This window comes from Syzygium oleosum, unplaced genomic scaffold (genome assembly GCF_021117445.2).
Source record: "Syzygium oleosum isolate NSW1041296 unplaced genomic scaffold, Sole_v2.1 Sole_v2.24, whole genome shotgun sequence".
Taxonomy (NCBI): Eukaryota; Viridiplantae; Streptophyta; class Magnoliopsida; order Myrtales; family Myrtaceae; genus Syzygium; species Syzygium oleosum.
Window position 1 is genome coordinate 842,999 of NW_026607508.1, and position 24,269 is coordinate 867,267.

The following is a 24,269-nucleotide window of genomic DNA, read 5'->3' on the forward strand; positions in this document are numbered from 1 at the left end:
AAAATCACTTTAAAATGTTGACCAAAGTTGGTTTTGCTGTTTTTGCAGGACTTCCCAAATATGAAGTACATAAATTTAAGTGAATGTGAGACGCTGGATAGTATTCCCGACCTCTTATGTACTCCAAATCTCGAGGAATTGAATCTCAAGAATTGCAAAAACTTGGTAAATGCACACGAGTCGATTGCATATCATGACAACTTACAGGTTTTGACTTTAAAGGGGTGCTCTGAACTTAGCGTTTTCCCAAATGAGCTCAAGTCAAGAAATCTTCGAGCTCTCAATCTTGCAAATTGCACAAAACTTGGAAGGTTCCCTGATATTCCACAAAAATTAGGCTTGAAAAAGCTTGCTTTACGAGGGACCGCTATCAAAGAACTTCCTACGTCAATAGAAAATCTAGTCTCTTTGGAGAAAATGGATGTAGGTGATTGCAAGAACCTGATAAGTCTTCCGTCTAGCATTTACAAGTTACAAAACATTAAAAAGTTGAGTCTTCCGCGTTGCACAAAATTAATCGGGTTTCCAAAGTATGAGGATTCAGCTGATCCACACATGAAGACTGGACTGCCAAAGTTACTCTACTTAGACCTTCAGGAATGTAATCTGTCCGAAGTAGAATTTCTTGAGAATCTTTCCTGTTTTCCCTTGTTGGATCATTTAATTCTGTCGGGGAACAAAATTACCAGCCTTCCCACATCCATCAATAAGCGTGATAGTTTGACCCGTTTGGCAGTTTCAGATTGCCATCAATTACGAGAGATTCCCGAGCTTCCACCATTTTTGGATTTTTTGTCGGCTCTTAATTGCGAATCTCTGCAAAAGATTGGAAAATTTACTTCAACGCATGATTTTGTCCGAAGAGCGTTTACCATGGATCATATTTTCTCATGTGACCAGGTCAGATTCTCTCTCTCTCTCTCTCTCTCTCATGCGTGCATTCATATGGAGTATGTGCGGGCTGTAGTGTGTGTTTGTATATTGCAAAATCAAAAAATGCAAGATTTGAGGCTTAAGAAAAGCAAACAAATCTAAAGAGGTTTTGCACGCATAGGCATGCAATGGAGGCGGCTACCATACTTTTATGGGAATGATTTCTATCGCATGAGACCTGTACATTAATGCAAGCATGGATCAGTGGATCTCTACTCATTTTAGAGCTCTAGTTCGAAATGGATTGCTTTCTAAACTCCAATTGAATTCATTTATTTGGTTACGAATAACAAATTTGGGTACATTCTAACGGTTTTTCTTACAACAGAATAGTTCTGATTTCTCTGTCTCACTCCCTGGAGAAGATATGCCAGAGTGGGTCATCCCTATTGAAGAGGATTTCATATCTTTCATGGCTTCAAAGGACTTGTACGACAAGTTTCTTGGATTTGCTTTCTGTGCCGTTGTTAAAACTAATGAAGAGATAGAGCAAAACATAATTGAGATTACACTATGTGTTAACGGCCAACAGCAGCCAACCATCGAACACTCTTTCGAATTGTTGGATTCGGATAATATCTGGTTTACATATACACCTTCTAAACTATGGGGAGTAGTCAATTTTGGTCAAATTGAGAGGAGTTATGCACAATTTCACTTTGCAGTATCCAGCAAAATCATAAAAAAGTTGGGATTCCGAATAATATGCAAGCAACTAGATGACGATTTAGAGGGTGTGTTTCAAGACAATAAGCTAATTTATCCAACTTACCTCTGTGAGGTTAGTTATGACTCAACAGATTCAGAAGCCGAGAGTTCACTAGTTCAGACTTAAATAGATTTGCAGAAAGACTTGGAAGAGTGTCAAATGACCACCAAAGAGAAATCATAATTCTATTCTCACTCAAGGCATACGAACCAAGACTATGTTGACTTCCAATTCGATTGGCGGAGATGAGTACGGTGATGTTGGCTTACAGCTTTTGTTGTCAGAATGATGGAAACTTGCCAAGGAAGCAATTCGTAGGTAAGCGAACTCAGCTGATCTTGATTAAAATGCCTTCTTTCTTCTTGTTCCTTCTTGTTTTCCTTTCTCAGAAAAACCTGTAACACGCTGTTAGTACCTACTTTTGCCCAAGTTAACTGTACATCCTAACTAAAATCCTGTAATTCTTTCTTCTCTTTTATCACTTTTCTTTGTATTTAGTTTTTCTCTCTTCTTTTGGGGGATCCTCTTTTCTCCGCCATAGGCAAACTTCGGGACTCCACCGATGCCACTTTCAACGTCACGACTGCTCCTCTTCCATCCGACACCACCGAGCTCTGACGAATGTAAGATCGCCACCTGCCGATGGAGGCGATGAATAGAAGAAGAAGTTCGTCTCCCTAAAACAGAGTCTTTATCGAAGCCACGGCGACGGAGGCCGGCGAGCGGAGGCAACGGACTACCACTCCCGTCCGAATCAATGGAAACTGATGACGTTGCTTCGGGGGAACCATTCTCTCCTGAGGTTTTGGGCTTTGTTCAGCTTGCTATGGATCAGGTGGAGCCTGGCACATCCGAATTGTATTAGTTGATGTGATACTTGAGCTGGATTTTGAATTCGATTCGTTTGGTGCTGCTATTGCGTGGGGACCCGATTAATGTGTCGTTGAATTTGTTTGGGAGATGTTGAACTAGCGTTTCTTTGTAAGATTTGTCTGTGGATGCTTGGTAGTGAATTCATTGGCGATCGACGTTAGACGCTGCAAAATCCGTGACAATCTCTAGAAGGTATAGCTTTTCTTGAGAGAGAGAGAGAGAGAGAGAGAGAGAGAGATTTGGGGGTGCTTTTGACGTGTCTGGGAAATGTAGTATGTACCTATCATAAAGATGTGCAGCTGGTGATAGGACTATGTGGCTAAGTTTTGTCAGGCACTTGAAGAGGCGAAACTATAGAGGGATGAAGAAGTTGCAGTGAGATGGCAAGCCACCACGGAGTGTTGCTTGACAGTCGAGTCATTTTGCCCCTTTTTAACTTTGGCAACTGGGGAGAAATGAAACCAATTCTAGTTAGGGCACGACAGTAATATGAACATCGGCTTGTGCCCATGGATAACTGGTTAGGTGGTTATTTACTCTCGCCCTGTGGACTGTGGATATGAAAAAGAAAAGAATCACGAGAAACACGGAGTTTGCATAAATTATTCTGTTGAATAGAGACAAAAGCACACGAAGCTGATTGTCAATTCTGATTTCTCTGGCCTTTGCAACAGTTTAAAGTTCTCTTTTTATCCTCATGTTCCACAGCGTTTATGAAGGAAATTGAGCTAGAAACTAAAACTCCCAGAAGCTTCTTGCATGTTTTAGTGGAACCTGATTAATGAAAGATAAACTTCTGAGGTACCAATAATAAGATGCACTGGAATGAGCAACATGTAGTTTCTCAAATTTGCTGCTGTTTTTGCTTTGGTGTTCTTAGAGCCACGTCAGTTTAAGTGTTAGGTGGGATTTGCATCTGAATTACAGGATGAGTATGTACTAATAATCATTACTTGGAAATTTGTGACCAGTATATTATACAGGACCTGCAAGATCTTGATGATATAGCTATGAGACATGGATTCATTCCATTAGTAGCTGCATACTGATACTGAAATATTTCTACTGCTGGCAACTTGATGCTGATTTCCCCTTGAATTGCCTGTATGCACGTACGAGGGAAATTCAAACTCTTATACTCATATTTTTCCTCCGAACAAGTAACAAGACCAATTTGCTTGTCTTATATAAGGCAAAGCTTGCTTTGGACAGCTTTGAAGTTCCAGTTGGGTAAGAAACAGATTTTCAGTAACCAGGTGCATCTCAGATATGCTACTTTTTTTCTAATTAACATGATTAGTATTTTCAGTCCTAATTAATAAATGATTTTACGTTGTACTTTTTTTAAATTATACTTTGATTGAACAGCTGTGTGATTGTTGAGGAAGGGCATCTTATTGCGGCAGGAAGAAACAGGACTAATGAGACACAGAATGTATGTCTATCATTGCTTCTCCACCCCTTCATATAAATTTTGGCCGGCAGCACTTTGTTGTTGTTCTGAATTGATACCCTCACATTATCCACTCGTAGTTATTGTTGATCTTTTATGTTTCTGCCTTAAATGTTTCTATAATATATGATAAAATAGTATATCTGAACAAATCTGTCAAAAAGTGGAATTTTCTGTGCATTATTAGTCTGTAAATGGTTTTGTTCCCATTATTCTTTCATAAAACATGACTAAAGCTAACAATAGCAAGAATCTTGGTTTACTATGTACAATGTTTCATGTTTCTCGTTTGCCACTGTGCTCTGTCTGAATTTTGGACTAAGAACAGTCAAAGAAAAAGGTTCAATGAGGAGAGAGAAAATAGGGGAATGACATTTATTTTTTTGAAAGATATAAAGCCGTTGCAAGCTGCTGGACCAGAATGTTGACTGCTCATGGATTGTGTTGTATTGCATGCTTGAATATGTTAACGAGTACTGATTGCCTAAAACAGATTATAAATTTATAGATTATTCTGAGTACGTGTTTATTGCTTTACATTACAGGAGAGTGAGCTGTTATCATGGCTTCACCTCTCTTGATTAAAAAGATGTAGAGAGAGATGCAAAATTCTAAAGGTATGGGAAGCGAGTTAAGAGACTTTGCAAAATATCAGGGATAGGGAGGATAACTGCAATTTCACATAAAATTTCAAAGAATATAACGCTTGAGTACTAGAAATTAGATTGAATACCTAATAGTAAGGAGAATGCTCTTCAAACAATGTCCACACCTTCACATTGAGGAGCAACAAGAGTTGTCCATGCTTCACGCATAAGATCCTCTCTTAGACTCTTAGTGTTGTGGGTATTTGAAGAAAGAACTGAAATTCCGGATAAGGTGTGTTGATGAATCTGTCTTAAAGACAGTGGTTCTTCCAATTGGAGTCGTGATCTAATGCAATTGGCTCTGATGAAAATCCTGTTCCTAGGATACAATGTATACACTGTAATTTTCCTCACTTAGTCTGCAGACCAAGCAAAGGCTGAACATAATTCAAGCCTTGAAAGTATAGTCAACGTGGAGCAGATACGAAAGAGGCGATTTGAAGAGGAAATAGATTTGGAATCAAATGTTAAGCAAGAGTGAAAAATAAATAAACGTGAAGGAGAAAACATTTTTCATGAAATGCATTTCCTAAGTTTATGTTGATACTACAATAAGAGCAACTTTCTCTCTACAAAGCTCCTAAGTTTGATACGCTTTCTTTATTTTTCTCCTTACGCATTCCTAGGCAACAAGACATGCAGAAATGGAAGCACGTGACGTTCTTTTTGAATAGTGGTGGAGGACTAGATTTTCGTCTGCAGAAGTTGCAGAGAGGTTTTCAGCATGCTCTCTTTATGTGACATGTGAACCATGCATAATGTGTGCAGCAGCATTATTGATCATTGGTACATCTGTTGATCATACTGAAATAAAACTAAACTTTCATGAAATTTGATTAGTCATAAATGATTAGATGACTCTTAGCCGTTTTTAGGTATAAAAATGGCTGTGCAAATGATAAATTTGGAGGCTATGGTTCAATACTGTCAATGCATTCAAGTAGCTCTAAGGTATCCATTAGGTCAGTTTCTGATCTTGCTTTTGTTGCTGATTTGGTATCTACGTAGCTCCACTTTGAAATTGTGACATATGATATTTGACAACTAAAGCTTACCACAGGTTTATGACTCCTTATGTTTATTACTGATGGATGTGGTTTCGTAGTAATTCTGCTTGTTGTCGCACTTTGAATATTGCGACACATAACAATGAAAATAAATGGAGGTTTGTGGAAACTAATTTTTCACCTTTTCTGTCCTTTTCCAAGTCTAAATGGAAGAAAGTCAAGTTTCCTTTTTTTTTTTTTAAATTCTAATGCGACTTGTTAGACATTTCCTTTTTTGTTTTTCCCTAAACATTTACTGTTCTGGGAAGTACTACAAGTTAAGGTAACATTAGTTTGTTCTTTCCATTTCTCTTTCCCCCTCTGTTTCTTCATCTCATCTTCCTCGCTTTTTTCCATTGCAGTGAGATTCTTTGATGTCTTTAATGTTATCAAGTTTAAAGCGGGAAATATAGCATCTTCAAAGAAATATGATTTAACTATGAGGAAATTATGCTTTCTGATATGTCATGGGCAATGTACTTAATAAAGAAATCTCTTTTTCTTGTTTATTAGTTGCAATTGTCTCCTCTTGCATACATGAGGGCATGTGCTTGGTAAATTGTGGTGTATGGCATGTATTTCCATTATGATTTTTCATCTGTCTGACGCTGCCATGATCTAACATTTCATGTTTCCTGAGATTGTCCAGAAGTCATCAATTTTTTACTCAGACTTTGTCGACATAAAAGCCAAAAACGTAATGAAATAAGGTCTGTTTCATTGTGATTTGAGCAGTACATGGAGTAGCTAATGTAGATTACAGACAATGTCTTTCTGTTGAATTATCAGTTTTGAAAGAAGAAACTCAAGTACGGGGAGGAGGGGAGGGGGGGAGGGTGTTGGAGGAGCAAGAGTATGAGTAAAAAATTTTAGGGGGGAAAAAATAAGCCATGAAAATTTTAGAGCAAGAGATTGATACATATGCTGCTCTTGATAATCTGGTTATAAGGAAGAAGAAAGAGTATGATTATGAGTGAAAAATTTTAGGGGGAAAAAAGTAAGCCATGAAAACTCTAACTTTTAAAGCAAGAAATTGATACTTATGCTGCTCTTAAGAGTCTGATTAGAAGTCAAAAGTATTGTGGGAAATATGAACAAGCTCATTGCCTTTCTGAATAGGACATCAAGCAAGAGGACGCATCTTTCAGATAAAGTACCACCTTGCTCAATTTCCACCGCGTGGAGCTCAAAAACTAGCCCTAATCATTGCATAGTTTCATGTTAGAGAGAATGAGACTGTTGTTATAACGGTGAGCATGGTTCATATGCAATGTTTGGAAGATGTAGCTAATTGAAACCCATCCTAGCCAGTATTAGTATACAAGTCATTTGCAAAACTTCTCTCTATCAGATTCCCCGTGCCAATATCTCTCTGAAGAGAACTTGCCATCCATGTTAAAAGCCCTAAAGTATCCCCTGTTTACAGTTATTGTTTGTTCTCCAAGGACATAGGTTACACTTAAGAGATAATTTACTTGCCTGAAAACCTATTTCCTGGAGTACAGACATTTCTTAAAATTGATATTCTTAGGACCTAAGCGTAAACTTCCTACGTTGAGCACATTCCTTTATTGGTGAACTTGTTTTTGCTTAGATGGTACCTTCTTTTGCAAAGTGCTTTCATTAGTCTGCTAAATTATATCTTGCTTGACATTTGGACATGTTTTGCAAATGGAATCTGTCATTGGGTGGTTTTCACATAAATTTCATCTATGTTTCCCCTTTCATGTGTCTGCCTGATTTATGAATGTTTCCAACTTTTTTCTTGTTTCTCTTGCAGTAATGGAAATTCTGGATCGAAGTGTTTCATATGTTGTGGAGGTATAATGGCATCAGAAGCGATTTCTCTTCTTCAAGACTTTTATGAATGAGGAAACCCAGATGGTATGAACGACGATCAACCATTTTAACCAGATGAACTGTCTGTTCAAAAGAATGTTATAATCTTGTAGTTAGCAGCTATTTACATTGGATAAACCTAAGGGAAATGATCGTTCTTTTTCAATGGACCCATAATTAAATGCACTCTTTAAGAGGCCTTTATGAGCATAATAGAGACGACGATCAACCATTTTAACCAGATGAACTGTCTGTTCAAAAGAATGTTATAATCTTGTAGTTAGCAGCTATTTACATTGGATAAACCTAAGGGAAATGATCGTTCTTTTTCAATGGACCCATAATTAAATGCACTCTTTAAGAGGCCTTTATGAGCATAATAGAGCAATTCTACCTTACGAACCAAAGTTTACTTTATCAATCAATGAACTTGAGCATTATGCCTGCTAGCAACATCTCCCTGAAGGACCCCTCCAAATAAAGCTCTTTCAAAATCTAATGCTATGGTCTTTCTAGCACTCATCCCCGTTCATATTGATTGAGAAGAATTCAGGAAGCCTCATTTTAATTCTACTTTTCAATCAATTCTCTCAACCAGCTAGAGAGAACTGTAGCTGGGGCTTTCCGTAATTTTGGAAATCTTGCTGAACAACTCTCTCTCTCTCTCTCTCGTCCATACGTAAATGGTTTTTTTCAGTAAAATATGTTGTTGTACCCTTGGTCTGAAGAATTATCTACCCACATTCCAGGTAAATAAAACTGGCCCAGTGGAATTTTTTGTAATTATATAAAGGATAATGAAATTGGTAGCATAGAATTAGTGGGTCGGTGGCTGCATAAGAACCCATTCAGAAGTTTGACACATCAAGGATAAGATGCACATCTTGAGATGGTGGGTACACTTGTCCAGACCGACACTAAGTATAGTTGCTTCAGTGGAGTGGTGTTCAGCCATGTAATGGTTGCTATGAATAGGCATAGAACTTGCCTAGTAAACAAAAAGGTAGAGTTTTAGAAACCCAGTCTTTTCTTTTGGCCAATTTTCAGATGCCCTGTTTATCAAATCTAGCTTTTCTCTAGACTGGGTATTCTTAGCCGGATTGCCATCTGAGAAATGGAACATCATGTCCTTTGTTTAGAGATGAAGTTAGTTGATAATCTGTTGGTTAGACTCTGTTAGGAGAAGTTTCTTCGTCCTTGATCCCTATCGTGAATTAATTAAACCTATAGGGTTCTTGGTCGAGCAAATTCTCGAATTTGAGCTCTTCAGTTGCAAATATTTCAAGAGACTGATCAGATTATAACCTTTTCATGCTTCTGAGATAGTTAGTAAGCTTTAGAAACTCATACGTACAGAAAAGATGGCCTTGAAATAATTTGTCTACGCAATGATAAAATGAATTTCGTTTTCTTCTCTGTTTCATAGAACCCTGTAACATGACTATCATTTCTCTTCGCCATTTTTCCATCTTTTTCTATTTATTTGCTGTTTATGACATTGTGGAATTTATGATTTGTTTAAGTATTATAAATATATGCTGAATGCTAATATTTGGATTTCAGCTCCAAAGCCTGACAAGTCTCGCGTTACTCAAGCTTCTCATTAGATCTGCATGCATTGATTCTTCCTGTTGAATCCTCTCATGGCTTTGCATGACTAGGTAAGACCTTTGGATTAGGATTATTGCTTCTCTGAACATCCTGGACATCATGTATGGTATTATGATGCAACTCTGCTGCATATTGAATGATTGTCAGTTACTGGTGCATAGAACAAGTGGGCTGCATGGTGTGACCTTCTAGAGTATAGCCTGTTAAAAGGGAATGGCACGGATTAGGGCACTGTGCAATTTTTCTTGCTGTGGCAGTAGGAAGTGATGCTCATGCTAAGATTAATAATACCTCTAGCTATAGATTTCCTTGTATCATAGTAGTCAATCACAACGAGGATGCTATAAAGGTCTTCAAGATGAAGTAAGACAACATCCTTGCTCTTCATTCTTAATTCATGGTTTATTCTGAATATATTGTTCATTGTTCTTATTCCTGGTAGTTAATCTCTTCATTTGACTATAACCCAAGTCAAAGTTGCTGTTGAAGGTAGTTCTCATTTTTTAGGTGAACTCATCGCAAAATTACTTCTGAACTATAGTTTTCTAACTCTTTGTATTCTACATGTAAAGCGCAAATCTGGATGTGACATCTCATAGGTGCTGATTCTAGCATAATAAGATTCTCTCCCCTTTGTGCGTGATGCCAGAAACAACTAATTATTTTGTTTCGAGATCTTACAAAATTTAATAGTTACAGTGCATTCAGACAGCCCTTTAAGTATAGAGATCTGTGTCAATATTATTTATGATTATTCACGTTCTTTTTCATGACAAGAGGATGTAGTTAGACATTTAGCATCCCAAAAGTGTTCAAAATTCAGTGCACTCTTACTGACAATGATTGTGCCATTTACTGCTTTTCCAATCACAGAATTTCATCAAGGGACCCACGAAAGGAAGCGTGATGCTTGTCCGGATCTTGCCCAGATGTTCATGTGCTTACTGAGGGTTGCAGCAGTGATCAGAAGTCCATTTCATGCTTTAACTTGATAATAAGATTGCTAAGATAATTTACGGCATAAACTGTGCAGGCATCACTTTTCTGAGGCTAATGTTTTTTTGGTAAGGTTCTGAGGCTAATGTTTGTCATCAACATATCCAATAATTGAGCTTATTTTTTGTTCTAGCTTTTCGAACTTTGAGTTATTCTTGATGTGTTATTGATGTGTCTGAGCTCCAGAGTTCTGAACTATATCATGTGTCATCCTTAATGATTTGCATGTGTTTCGTGTATATTTCCTGGCAAATAATTGCAATGACTGGATTTAAGGTTTCCGCTTATACCGATTATCTCGTAAATACTTGAATTTGTAATAATGATGAGTCAATTAATGTTTTGATCGTTGTTGACTTTGCCTAGCATATTATTGTGAGGAAGTCTTAGTGATTTGATCGGTCACGTGGTGACCATGATATAGTCACGGGGTGGCTCCAAAAGTACATGAAAAACTCAATATTTTGCTCGGTCAAGGGGCAATTTGCAATCGCTTCTTCCCTGTGTGCTTTCATTTACTGACGTGATCTCTTTTCTTTTGGTAATAAAATGTCGAAATTTGAGTTTTTTTTTTTTTTGCGAGTCATGATTATGTTCTTATCATTGTCTAGTAAAACGTAGAAATACCAAACCGTTTGCCCAAAAGACCAGAGTCTAAAATAAACAGGAAAATGGTGATTTTGAACCATAATCCGTTAGGACTTTTTATCAATTTGTGGGGGTTCTTTTCTACGTTGAATATCGGTTCTGTTCTATTAATTTCATGTGGTGATATGATCTGGGTCGTGGGAATTGTGATCTAGAAGTTTCAGAAATTTTTGGAATAAATTTTAGACCTAATAGACGAGCTTCAAATTGGATGTCGATTTCTGTTCATATGTCTATATTGGATTGATTATCATATTACCCACAGCAATGTTGATCATTTTGCGCCTTTAATTTTGAATCAATTCCATTTGGGGCACCTGCATGCATGGGCAAAATTCCTCGTAATTTTACCGAGTGTTTATGGTAGAAATTCCTCATAATTGGACCTTCATTAGGCCAGTAGATGCGTGGGTAAGCTTCGTGATTCTATTTCCGATCTTAAGGACAGTTTGATTGCGTGCAATTTCGAGTTATCATGCATTTACACGAGAATGCATTTGACTGGCTATAGAGTTATTCAGAAGCTTTTCCGTTATTGGGTCTATCTCTCGATAAATTAGGGACTACTATAGAATTTAATCAGGATTTTCGATGATTAATATTTAACAAAATAAAAAATGGAGCTTTAATTGCGCTCCGAAAGTGTCGGATTTGCTGTGTCTTTAAATTCGACCCAAAAGAAAAAACACAGCAGGTCATTAACTGGTCATCCCCGCACAGAGGTTGCAGAAGACTGTACGCGTGTGCAAGGCAAATGCCACGTGCGGAAGAAACGTGCGTGTGTGCATGACAGCTTTTTTGGCGTTGTGCACCATGCGGTCGTTCGAGATATATTGGTATACATGCATAATTTTCCTGGAGCGAGGTGCTGCAAAATTACTATAATATATGAGGGATGTAATAGCATTAGTCACTCCCTTTAGTATGGTACAAGGGTCATCTAATCTATTTTGCGAATATGCACGTAATTTGGCTCGGGCATTTGAGATTCAGGAATATAACGTTAAACTTAAATTTTCTGATATCACAAAATACATAAGATTTCGTATCTTATTCAGAGTGGTCATGAGTGAATATGCATAGAAAATGTGTTTTGTGTAAATGCTTGGCCACCAAAGTGACACATATACAGCAATATTTTGAGAATTTCCCTCTATTAATGTCATCTCAAGCGATTCTTCTTTGTTATTTAAGGTGTATCCCACCATCAACTCACCTTCTAGCAAGCCGACCGAAAGCAAAGTGGTGTCTGGCATCCAGAATAACCATCGTGGTTTGATCAAGTGTGATCGACGAGCTTGGAGTTTGATCAAGTTCACTTCTTGGAACTCCAACGACTATCGCTGTGGTTGTCACTAGTTCATTGGACGGGGGAGATTGATTTTCCTTTGTCAATCTTTCTGGCTTTCTTTCTTCTGTTCTAGTTGTCTAGAGGAGATCTGGGTTTAAAGTTTTGATTAGTAGTTTTGCGTTTTGCCAAAATAGGATCGCGGACGATGAAATACCTTTTAGCAAAAGTTTGATCTTTAATTTTTAATATGAATTGGGCTTTGTGGCGATTCTGATAGGGACTAATTTGCATAATAAGGATTACTGATGGTAACTAAAGCGAATCTAGAGAATTTAAAGAATAAAGAATAGCAAATCGATAAAACTGGAAACTGGAATTGGATAAAAATTGCACAAATGTTATGGATTGCAGATCATTTACAACTAATGCCTCTTGGCATTATATAGCCTTGTACAAAATAGAACTGTCATCGTGCGGTTATTGTTAAATTACAAATTACAACTAACCTGGCTTCATGTAGATCGTCCTTAACTGCTCGTTCTTATCATAAGCGGTTATGATCTTCGGCATGTCCTTGGGCTTGACTTTTCTCTAGTCTTCGCTTACTACTGACCGTTTATCATTGCACGTCGACGACCATCCCGGCCTACTACTCTTCTTAGATGACCATGGGTCTCGTGACATTAATTTGGCATCGGCTATTCACCGATTCGTGATCGCGTTGCCTGCTGGCTCCATCGACAACCTAACGTCGACCCATCATGACTTGGTATATTTTTGGGTGTCGACAACTTGGCATTGGAGTCAAATGTTCTGTCTCAAAGAAATAAAAAAAGGTCAAAAGCGCAGGGCAGTTTTGTAATTCCAGCCCATTGAAGCAGCCTACTAGATGGAGAGCACAGCAATGCGATCCGATAGTTTCACCGATTAGATCCATCTCTTTCGTTTTCTATTTGTTATTCAAGTGGAGTGTGTATGCTCTATCCAGCAGGAGGGTTGTACATTGCAGATCTAGATTATCTTACGCATTGAAATATGGCTGGCTACCCGCCAGATGTTCCTTTTTCCTTTCTTTTCTAAGTTTGTGTAAACTGCAGCCGTAAAGAACTTTTGGGAACTCTACATCTTGTCCATTATCACTCTTCAGAGAGCTGAGCCATCAAAGAAAGACATCTGGTTCGCCAGCATCCAGCTGTTGTGTGTACAATATATTCAGAAGAGAGAGAGAGAGAGATTTGCACTTGTTCTGTGGTTCAAGGAGGAGTTAATGGTTGGCCCAAAAAATGCAAATGGAGGTATTAATGAAGCCCAGGGGGTCACCGAAACGGGGTGACCCTAGGAGCTTCCTCTGAAACATGAATCCGTCAGACACCTAAATTTTGATAACCTATTTAGTTGTTCGTTGCATAAACAATTAAGGATTATTCCGAAATCTAGACAAAAATATTAGTTAAATATGTGTATAGATACTATGAGCATTTTAATTAATAGTGATAAGGCCGCTTATCTTTACATTTAAATTGGATCGTCGACAAATGGACTTACATGAATGGTTGTGAACTTAATTGGATTAATTGGATTGAGCCCATAAGAGCATGAAATTTTGCCAAGACCATGGATGCCAAGGAGTCGAAAATTGCATAATTAAAATGTCAAATTGGAAAATTAATCTATGAAAAGAAAACTTGGGGGCGATTAATCTTGATATTATCAAAATTCAAATCTTAGAGGATAATTGAGCAAATTGATTTGATATTATCACAATAAGAGAAGAGAAGAGTTTCTTATTGTTAAGATAGAGTATGTCTTTTAGAATTCGAATTATTAGGAAACGAAGACATCTCTTACTCTTGAAAGAAACCCTAATTGTCAGCCCTATATAAACTCTATTATGTAAAGAGAAGGGAGGAGGACTATTGTTTCTCAAGAGGGGGACGGCCACAATTTAGAGGGGAAAGCGTTTGCTTTCACAAAGGGTGGAAACTCTTTCAAAGCTTGAAAGAAGGGCAAAGGGTGTCTCTCTCGAAATATTCACGCTTCACACTCCAATTCCACGCCTTCACTTCTTCAACAGAGCATCATTGAAGCCAAGGCCGCGGAGGCTTTCCCCGCACGACCTCCATCCCGACGACGCTGTGGTGGCTCCAGTCTCTGCTGCACTGCGTCTCACATCCGTCTCCATGCTGCACCAGCTGCACCATCCGAACCACACCGACGCAATATGCACTGACGCCAGTTCCTGCAATCTTTGCATGCTCAAATCGACCCGAGGAGTGTTGAGCCACCGCGAATCCAGCCCCACCACTAGTCTGGTGAACCTTCCAGCTAGTCCTCTTGAGTTTCTCGGTGCTTTCTTGCAGGTTTACCGGTGCCTTTGTCCACGACCAGCAACGAAATCACCAGCGTACCTACAGTCCAACATCTTGTTGCCGCGACCAGTCAAGCCTCCAGGGAAGCCGACGTCTCCATTACTCCTGAGAAGCCCTCGCGATGCTCTCTCCCGTCCGTGATATTCAACACTGGAGCTTCCTTCACTGGCGTCTCACATATCGAAGAAATAAAGTTGAAGAAGACCAAGGCTGAAGAAGATTGGTGAGCTTGAAAAGAAATACAATAATTTTGGTCAAGTAAGTCCAAGCGGTGGATTTATCTTCCTTTGGATTTTGTACAGAATTGACAATAATGTTATGGGTTTTGTGATCTTACTTTATGCAAGCTAAACAATATTATTTTGGCAAGGAGATCGTGAAGAGTTTGGGCGTGTTCGCTTGGCGCCTACCTTCACGAGAAGCATGAGCTCTGTTCAGTCCCTTCTCTCCTATTTATGCATTTTTTTTTCTTTTTTTTTTAATGATTGTGATCATATTATGTTTGCGGTTGCTTCCTTTGTGCGGACGAAGCGGGCTTGGCTTTTGGAACTTACCTTTTTATTCCTCTATGTTTTTCCTTTTTAATCGGCGACATGATTATAATACCCCACAATTCCTATGTATTTGGATAGTATTCAACTAGGAGTGATGTAGAAGTAGCGATGATATGCACGTTCACAAAATGATACTCTAGTTAGTCATGATCTTCGCCATCTCTATGGATGTTTTGTTCCATCCATTGAGCTTTTGAGTTTGCCGTAGAGACTGCATTTTTCTGTGCTTGCTTCGGCATTTTTGGAAGGTCAGTGTCAAATAATATATCCGCTGACGGTTTGATTATGAATATGCAAACTTCAAATTTTCTAGTAATGGTGTGAAATGCATTTCGATGTTATCGCAAATGGTAATGATTTTCTGGATTACTTAAGAATTTGAAGTCCACAAATTCAAATCGAACCGTCGTCACCAAATATATTCTTTGACCATGATGTTCCAACCTTTTTTTTAGAATCAATATAGAATGTGAAGATCACACATGATCAGAACTTACAACTTTGTGAAGTGCATATCAAATTCTTTTACGTCACTCCCGGTTGAGTATCATCCTATTACATAGAAATTGGGGTGTATAATCTTATATGTCGCAAATTAAAAAAGAGAAATAAAATAAATAGAACACTAAAAGCTAAACTTGAAATCTGAACCTTCTTCGTCCGCATAGTAGTGGAAGCAAACAACCACAAACATCATATATACTGAGAGAAAGAGGAACTAAACAAGGCTCTTACTTATCGTGGAGGTGGGCTCCTTCGAGCGAGTGAGTGGTGGATTGTACAGAAGCTTGAAGCCGTTGAATATCTCTACGGTGCGACCTTTGGAGTCCGATTCATGGGGGCTCATCTTCACTTCCATAAACTCTTCGGATTTTCTGAAATTTTTTTACTTCATGGATTCTCGATGGGGAGAGAGATTGCAGAAGAGGAGAAGGCGCAAAGAGAAATAGTAACGGAGAAAGATTGACGGAGGGTATAGAGTAAAGGTGGAAAGTGGGTCCACTATGTATACGTAACGATTAATGAATGGAGTGGTAGATGGCCGACATGGAAGGACAATCTTATGCAATATTTTTAGATTTTAATTTGTATCGAATAAGGAAAGTTTAATGACCCCTCACTATACTCTATTCTCCATAGTCTGTATGACGAGGATCCTATATTTTTCAGAATATCTGGCTTTTGTCTCCCACTCTGCCCCTTGCAATTTTCTTTTTGATTAATATTTAGCTTTTTCACAGTTTAATTTATTACATGTCTCGACAATATTTATTTTTCATTTTCCCATTAATTTTAAATTTTGCGATGCTCTCATTTCAATTTTTTCAATTCGTAATCTCACAAAACTTTCACAGTATACGTTACAAATAAATTCGCATATATGTTCTTTTGAAATTTGGATATTATTTAGAGTTTTGATAAGAAAAGGAAAATATACTTTTTATTTAAACTAGATTTTAAACAAACAAGCCTTTGATTTGTAAGAGTAATATCTGCAAAAATTCTTACCAAGTCTTTTTACCATTTAGTACTACTACTATATTCTTTTGTTCACAATTTATTCCTTTTGCTCGACTTTTAAGATGATTATATTATCATATGAAATGTCAGCTCTACTAAAGGTCAGTCCTCCAAAAATAATTATCATGGCACATATCCATTTATGTTTAGTCATTTTGAATTGTTTTCATCTTTTAAAAAAACTTCCAAAATATTATTTTAAAGACAAATAGAATCCCGAATGTGATATTCTATTTTGTCCTCTTGCTCACTTTGTGGTCTCACGTGACTTTGGGTGGTTCGGTGGAAAAACTTATAATGATACTTGTCTAAATAATTGATGTATCAACGTTCCTAGGAACAGTTATACTAAATTAGTATTTTCCCATTAATTGTCCCAACATTCCCCCTTTTCCCAAACCTAAAAAAAGCAAGCGATTTCGTTAATAGACTATATATTAGTATTTAAACGAAAGGACCGTGTTTCGAAACTCAATAAGAGTCTTTGTTTTATAGTACACTAACTTTTGTCGAGCAACTTTAATGTATGAATATTGGTCCACTTTATCTACACTCTATGTGACATGACAGACATTCTTAAACATCAAAAACCTCACATTCATTTAAATTAGGGATTAATGCACTAGAAGTCCTAAAACTTATCAGAAAAGTGCAATTGAGTCCTAAAACTTTTAAAAAATGTGATTGAGTCCTAAAACTTGTCACGAAAGTGCAATCAAGTCCTAAAACTTTCAAAAAGTGCAATCAAATCCTAAAACTTATCACGAAGGTGCAATCAAGTCCTAAAACTTATTACGAAGGTGCAATCAAATCCTAAAACTTTCAAAAAGTACAATCAATGGAAGGATTTGATTGAACCAATTTGATAAGTTTTAAGACTTATTTGCACTTTCGTGACAAGTTTTAGGACTTGTTTGCAATTTTTGAAAGTTTTAGGACTCAATTGCACTTTCCTAACAAGTTTTAGGACTTAATTACACATTATGAAAGTTTTAAGACTCAATTACACTTTCGTGACAAGTTTTAAGACTTTGAATGCACTTATCCCTTTAAATTATAATTGCACTTACACCCTGCTAAGTACATTGACATAAACCACACTCTATTGGCCATTAAATGCGACCAACTTATTTAAAGGATTACTTATACTCTGTCGCATCAGTTAAGAATTCTAATATATGTCTCAGTCTGAAACAATTAAAGAGATAATAATATATTTAAATATTGTTAATAATTACATTTATTTTCTTAAAAAATAAGTTCGTTAAATATTGTTACTACTTATTTCATATTAGAGAGTATCTTTGGCCGCCCAACTTACTTGCTCTATTCCGTCTCTGATTACTATACACTTATCAGTATAAGCAGCAAAAAAATGACAGTAAATATTGATTGCGTAAATGTAAGGAAATACTAGGCACTATAGTTGATCTCCCGGGATAATTATCCAAAAAGTCCTAAACTCATTATACAGCAGCCATTTCGATCCTAATTTTTTCGATTTGGTATTAAATCTTTTGACGATTCTATTCATCGTGAATGACTTTAGTCATTTCTAGGCAGAGGTGGCAAATGGGTGGGTTGAGTCGGGTTTGGGTGGATCATAAATGGGTTCGATCGAAATCCACTCATTTAGACCCATTTACTTACCGAGCAATTGAAATGACCCATACCCAACCCAATCCAAACCCATCCATATAACCCATAAAAAAACAAATAAAAAGGCCCAACAATTCTTCAAAATTAAATAAATTTTGCAAAATAAAATGAAAACCCTAGCGCTAGGTTTTGGACCCCGACGGCGGCCGATGGCGCCGACAACGGCAGCCCCAATGAGGTAGCCCCGACAACGGCGGACTTCTCGTAGTTGACGGCCACGAAAGGCGTTGTTGAGTTCGTCACGGACCATCTTCGTCAGCGCGCGGAGCTCGCACGAGATAGTGCGGTACTCGGGGTGGAGCTCCGATTCGTCTATGTCCCATGAGCGGCTCAATTTTTGCGATTTCGTCAAAGATCCTGATGCAGTCATTCAAATCTCGCGATGACACACATCCCAAAGCAACAATGCAAATGACCTCCAACGAAAACGTGCAGAAAATCAGAATCAAACTTGGAGGGGTCTGCAAAGATTTCATTGCGCTCGTGCTCGATCGGAGGACTCGGCGGGGACGAAGGCGAGCCGAAGATTTGGTGATTCCATCCCTTGAATATCTCCTTACAAGAGCCGTCATACCTTGCCGATTCAAAGCTCCAATCGTAGATCCAGGACCCGATGGAGTAATCGCGGGGCTGACCGGAGGCGGCGAAGTCGAGCCGGGACTTCCGCTTCATTTCGAGGGTCTTGGTAAGAGCGGGCGGAGATCGGGGAGGTCCGTCGGAAGAGAGAGGGGGGGCGAGGAAGATGGAGACGAAGTAGAGGAGAGGAAGGAGAGAGTTGGGTCGATGATGGGTTGAAAATGGGTTTGTAAAAGACCCGAATAAAACCCATTTTGTTTGGGCTTTTCTTTTTCAAACCCATTTATGACCCATATCTTAATTTCATGGTAACCCTTATACGACCCATTTTCATAAATATTGATTAAAATATGAATTTATGACCCATTTTAACAGCCCCTGACAAACTAAGAATCTTTCGTGCAAACATTGCGAGTTTTAGCAAAAAAAATTTAATGATATACCAACCTTCACCTTGTTATTTCAAGCAATTTAAAATTTTTAATCTCATCTATCGAAAGTTTTTAATATAAAAACGCTTATTAAAGTTAAACCAAAGCCTTGATCTATACATTAAAACGTTTGTCGAAATCACAAGTTCGAAACTGATATTACAATTTACCAATCAATTTTTTATAGTGGAACTTGTCTAATTATGAAAAAAAAAATTATTGATGCTATACTTTTGCACTGCCATAAGCATCAGATTTTGGATCATGGCCTCTTCGTAAATATCATTAGTCTTTTGCATAAAGTATTTGAAATCATTCAATTAGTCATGCCTCGTCCAACGACCTGACAAATTCAATGTACACGAAATCAAAATATTGATAAAACATATGACATAATCACCCTAGCATATCCCCCGTGGATTTTCAAGAAAAAGTTAACATTTTTAGAGTAGAAATTGGGTAGTTCCGCCCAAAAGTCTAAGTATCTATGTTCTTCCCTTCCTAGGTCGGGGTAAGCCACTGTGATCCAAATTCTTAAATTGTTGTAAGAGTTGCCACCAATCATTTTTTAGGTCGCTTTCGAAAAGAAAAGTCAACTAGACTAAAAGCGAATAAAACTTTAAGGGCCGAGGATTTGATTAAGTGCCGGAATGGGTTAGCACCTTCCACATTGCCATTTCGATACTTTAATCTTATGTCATGAGATCTCCTAATGTAATACACGTATAGTATTCTTTTTATGTTTGGAAAATTAAAAAAACTTCGCTACTCGCTCTTAGGTAAAATCACCTCGTCACGGGGCGATTAAGGGCTCAACTGATCGTGTCATGTGATCCATGTTCTTTTAAGAAAAAATTGCAATAAATATGTCCTATGCATTTGAATCGAACAAACACGGACACATCGTCCAAAGGCGAATTTAGTCCAATCAAAATAGCATGCAATGAGCCCAATGCATATGATTCCAATAACAAAACTAAATTCAATCGTAAGAGCGTGAATGAATCCGATGTACACTGTTTTAATAAAAAAATGGAAATCTAATTAAAATATCAAACCGAACATACATATTCTAACAGATGCTAAATGACATGCAAATCAAATCACGAGGAATAATCTAGTATGTATCCAAACATCGAAGGCATAATCCAATGGCATAAAATGCAAGTTCGGGTGAATAAACAATTTTGATGCGAAACATGTTGACGATAGACGACGTGAAACTAGCTAGTTTCTCGACACGTGCTGACGTGTATGTATTATTCATGGCTTAAATAAATACACCACTGACATGCATGGTCACAAGGGCTAGTGAGCCCTTAGCTAGTGACTGGCTGGTTCTAGCGAAGGCCTAGAGTGCGCCCAGCCCGGCTCAGGGCCCAAATGGCCTTGGTCCAGGCTTTTCTAGCCTTTCTCAAGAGTTGTTCTTAGCTGAAAACATTTCCACAAAGTCTTTCTATGGATTCCAAGGCTTCAAAAGGTTGGCTACAAAGCACCAATTTGAATTTGAATTAAATCGATTTAGAGCTACGACTTTGTTTCCCAGTACTTTGAGTATTGTCCATTCCATCCTTGGCATGAACTTCATCTACAGCGTGGTCCGTCCAAACATGGCGGTTTTGCCTAATCTCAATTTGTTCACTTTCTACACTTAGATCCTTCCAAGCATATTAATATATTCATGTTATCCAAGTTGCTCTCCTTCTATTGGTCCATCTATGCACCTCGATGATTCCATGTCCCTTGCATGTTTACCAAAATCCAAAGGTTCTTTCAAATCTAACACTTTCCACTCAGTATCTCTTTCTCCCGTATGCAGAGCAAGAAAGCCCTTCATGTTGTAAACATCACCTGCATCCGCACACTCAAATACACAGATTAGCTCCCACGGAATGTTTTGTCATCTTCAAACTACATAGGGAGTTTTGTCGACAGAAGTTACCTTGAAGAAAGAACTATTTTGACCCCTTAGTTACATGGAAAAATTGAAGGCACAAGGGACCCTGGGCCTTACTCAAGGCCATTGCGCCATTGCAGAGCATCATAGAGATATTACACAGGGCCCTCGACTCACTCCTTAGCAGACTCTGGCCTCTAGGTAGTAAAGAATCAGTGCGGGGCATAGGCTTGGGCTGCAAGAGCAATGTGACACGCTCTTATTAGGTGTGCCACTACCTGGCATCGATTTTTCCTTTTCTTTGAAGAATAATTTATTTTATTTATATATTTTTCCAAACTATTACCCCTCATTTCTCTTTCATCCAATTGACTTGATATTCATGTTCGTGGAAAGCTCATGGCTTTCCAAAATATTTGTCCATTTTTTTGAAAAGTCTTGCTATTATGTGTACAAAGCATTACTTCATTCTGGTCTTATTTGAAGAACTAGTTTTGTTTTAATGTGTTGCGACCCTCCCGAGTGAACTTGAGGGAGTTTAACGGATTGCTAAGGAGGCGCAAATAACCCTCTTGCAAGATGGTACTTACGCTTCGCAGAAACTCTCTCAAACCCTACCGATGACAAATTGGTTTCTCATTAATTATTTGATTACTTATAGCTAGAGTCGCCACTAAGTTAGGAGCCAAGAAAGACACGGGAGATTGCTCACTTTTACGAACTAGAGATTCATAAGTCCGGGAACTCGGTTATATTAAAGAAAGGTAATTCTCGTTATGGGTACCTTTTCCTTTAATAAAAGGCTTTCCATGCAATACTCCCTTTCTTATTTTTTGATTTTTTCCGGAAGAAATGGAAATCTAAATATTCATGTATGGATACTCAAACAAATACAAATCCAATTAATAATAACATAGAAAGTAAAAGATGAGGAAAGAAATAACCCAAACCGTATCGAGCAACATTGAACAACGTCTTGTTATTAAGGTTCGGGATAGGATTTCCATGAGCTATGCATAAAAATTAACGTGCGCTAAAGTAAATAATAAATATGAGTTTCCTGATCTAGGTGACAAAGATCAATACTGCACTAGATGAAACCAGATTAATTATGAATTAACTAATCTTGTGATGCAATAGTCATCTCATAAGCCATCTAGTTTTTTGTATTATATACTTATGAGTTCTTTTCATTACTTTTACGATTTAATATAACTAAGTGCTTGTGAGTACAAGAAGAGTTAATTGAATGCTTGCGAACTAAGTAAAGCTATGTGCATGACTGAAACGGTAGAAAGATCCAAACTTTTTGGGTTATTGAAGGTGCAGGTAAAAGGCCAACACTACGTAAAAACGACGATGAGAAACTGCTGGATGAAGCAAAATCTAATGAATTTAACGTAAAAGCAAATCTAATGCAACAGGACCTACTGGATGAAGCAAAATCATGCAGACAAACAACGAGGTCACTCTGGGATACTTCAAGGCACCGAACATGGATGAAACATACACTGTCTGAAACCATCATGGAAAGGGAACAACCAGGCAACATAATTCATCCCTAGACAAGTTCATGCGAAGGGGATTAAAGACAGTGAATTTCATATCAAAGTAACATGAGAAACGAATCCTACACCTTTCGACTCTCAAGCTTTTTCTTCCGCTCACCGCTTTCTAATCTTGTCTGATTCTGATTTTCCATTACTTTCCAACTGTCATTCAAATCGCCCTTTTTGAATCCCCTAGCCACCGAAAGCCATCCCCCCTTGAAGCTCACGATCGGTTTTACTTTTGTAAAGAGTCCCCATCTCTCGTATTTATCTCTTTTTTCAAAAAAGAACCACCGAATCCTTTTCTCATTCTGTCTCCAAAGCTCACGGACAGATTTTCCTTAATCAATCGCCAAATGACCGGCTTTCTGTTTTTCCTCTCTTATCTCATCCCTGGCCAGCTCACTTGACCCAATCAATCTTTTCAAACTCCAGATAGCCTTGTTTGTTCTCTCATTTGGCCATCAACCGAGGGTTCTCTCTGAGTGGGAAAATTGAGCGTTGTTGATCTTGCAGAGCATAGCCCAATCACACCAATCGATCGTTATTTCAACTAAATTTTTTTTTTCAATGCTCAAGGCTTCGATACATTTGAAATCGAGAAATTTTCTACTAGAGTGAGTGCTATCCAAGAATTGTCCGTGTGATCAAATATTGGTAAAAAAATTGGGTGCCTACGCTAATAATTGCAAAGTAAGAAGTACTTGTATCCATTCGGAAAATCTAAAAACTCGTGCAAAGCAAATAATTGAAGGCCACCATGAGTCTATGGCAATGAACTTTTGGATGTACAACTTTATAGATCTGGCTTGGCGTTAACACTCTCGATTTCGAGAAGAGATCCTTGAAAGAAGAGATATATGCTCTCGTACTACACTTGATGAGAGGAAGAAAAATTGGCCAGCTTCCCATATCTGACGCGTCTCTGTAGGGGTTGTTTGGATAAGTATTAGGAGATAATAATTATTAATGGATAATATAGATGAATGAGAAGAGAAAGGGGCAAGGAAGAAAATGAACAAATTTATTACCTAAAATATAGAGTAATCCTTGAGGCAATTAGGAAAATTGTAGAAAATAAGGAGAATTTTAGAAAGCCACTTCCACAATAATAGAAGCTATTTCATGAACTTTTAGTAATCCAAATGGCTACCATTTGAGGAAAATAAACTAGATTAGTTTGATTGTAATTATATAATAATATAGATAGAGGGATGGAGCAAGACGATGCCAACAATAGTGGTAGAAGAATCCATTCATTACCTAAACAGAATCTTCGATTGACCAATTGGTCCTAGCCGCTAGTGCCAAGGTCCCAGGTCAACCGCTGGGGTCTTGGGCTTAAGCGTCAGGTTCACGAGGCTGACCAGGGATCCCCGGACCAGATTGTCGAGGTTATGAGCCTGACCCTTGGGTCCTAGGTGTTTCAAAGTATAATATTCTTACCGTCTCTCTCACAAAACCTTATAGTCAATCTCAATTGGGGTGAAGAGAAGCAAATATACTAACACTAAGCTAGCCTCGAGGTCCTGGGTGACTCAATTGTCCCATGATTTTGATGGTGATGTAGTATAACTACGGTGGTAGTGAAATTTCATTAACAAGTGTTGCTTGGTAATTCAATTCGAAGTTTAAAAATATCTTTCCAAATGAAAAATCCAAAATT

At 38.0% G+C, this 24,269-nt stretch overlaps 1 protein-coding gene and 3 long non-coding RNA genes across 14 annotated transcripts in view; 3 read left to right on the forward strand and 1 right to left on the reverse strand.

Annotated features, from left to right (window-relative positions):
• The window catches only part of LOC115667269 (disease resistance protein Roq1-like), a 110,002-nt gene that overhangs the window by 67,160 nt on the left and 18,573 nt on the right, over nt 1-24,269 (forward strand). Inside the window, exon 4 of one of the 5 annotated variants that reach the window (XM_056302548.1) lies at nt 49-1,424. The exons of the other annotated variants lie outside the window; for them this stretch is intronic. Within the exon in view, the coding sequence (XP_056158523.1) occupies nt 49-1,035 (987 nt within the window). The 3' untranslated portion in view covers nt 1,036-1,424. Of the gene's footprint in view, nt 1-48; nt 1,425-24,269 lie in introns of those variants that run through there. 5 annotated transcript variants of the gene reach the window in all.
• LOC115668298 (uncharacterized) lies at nt 1,813-7,685 on the forward strand. Of its 7 annotated transcripts, none has more exons than XR_008814325.1 (7): nt 1,813-1,960; nt 2,184-2,477; nt 3,487-3,745; nt 3,884-3,950; nt 4,514-4,585; nt 5,242-5,577; nt 7,442-7,685. It is a non-coding gene; the product is annotated as an uncharacterized LOC115668298 (long non-coding RNA). The 7 variants fall into 7 exon arrangements; XR_008814324.1 differs by having other exon boundaries at nt 5,242-5,330; nt 7,442-7,679; XR_008814328.1 differs by lacking the exon at nt 4,514-4,585 and having other exon boundaries at nt 5,242-5,330; nt 7,442-7,677.
• LOC130134837 (uncharacterized) lies at nt 13,916-14,784 on the forward strand. Its single transcript, XR_008814332.1, has 2 exons — nt 13,916-14,358; nt 14,407-14,784. It is a non-coding gene; the product is annotated as an uncharacterized LOC130134837 (long non-coding RNA).
• On the reverse strand, nt 18,214-19,055 carry LOC130134838 (uncharacterized). The gene is made up of 2 exons (XR_008814333.1): nt 18,601-19,055; nt 18,214-18,506 (listed from the first exon to the last, which is right to left on the reverse strand). It is a non-coding gene; the product is annotated as an uncharacterized LOC130134838 (long non-coding RNA).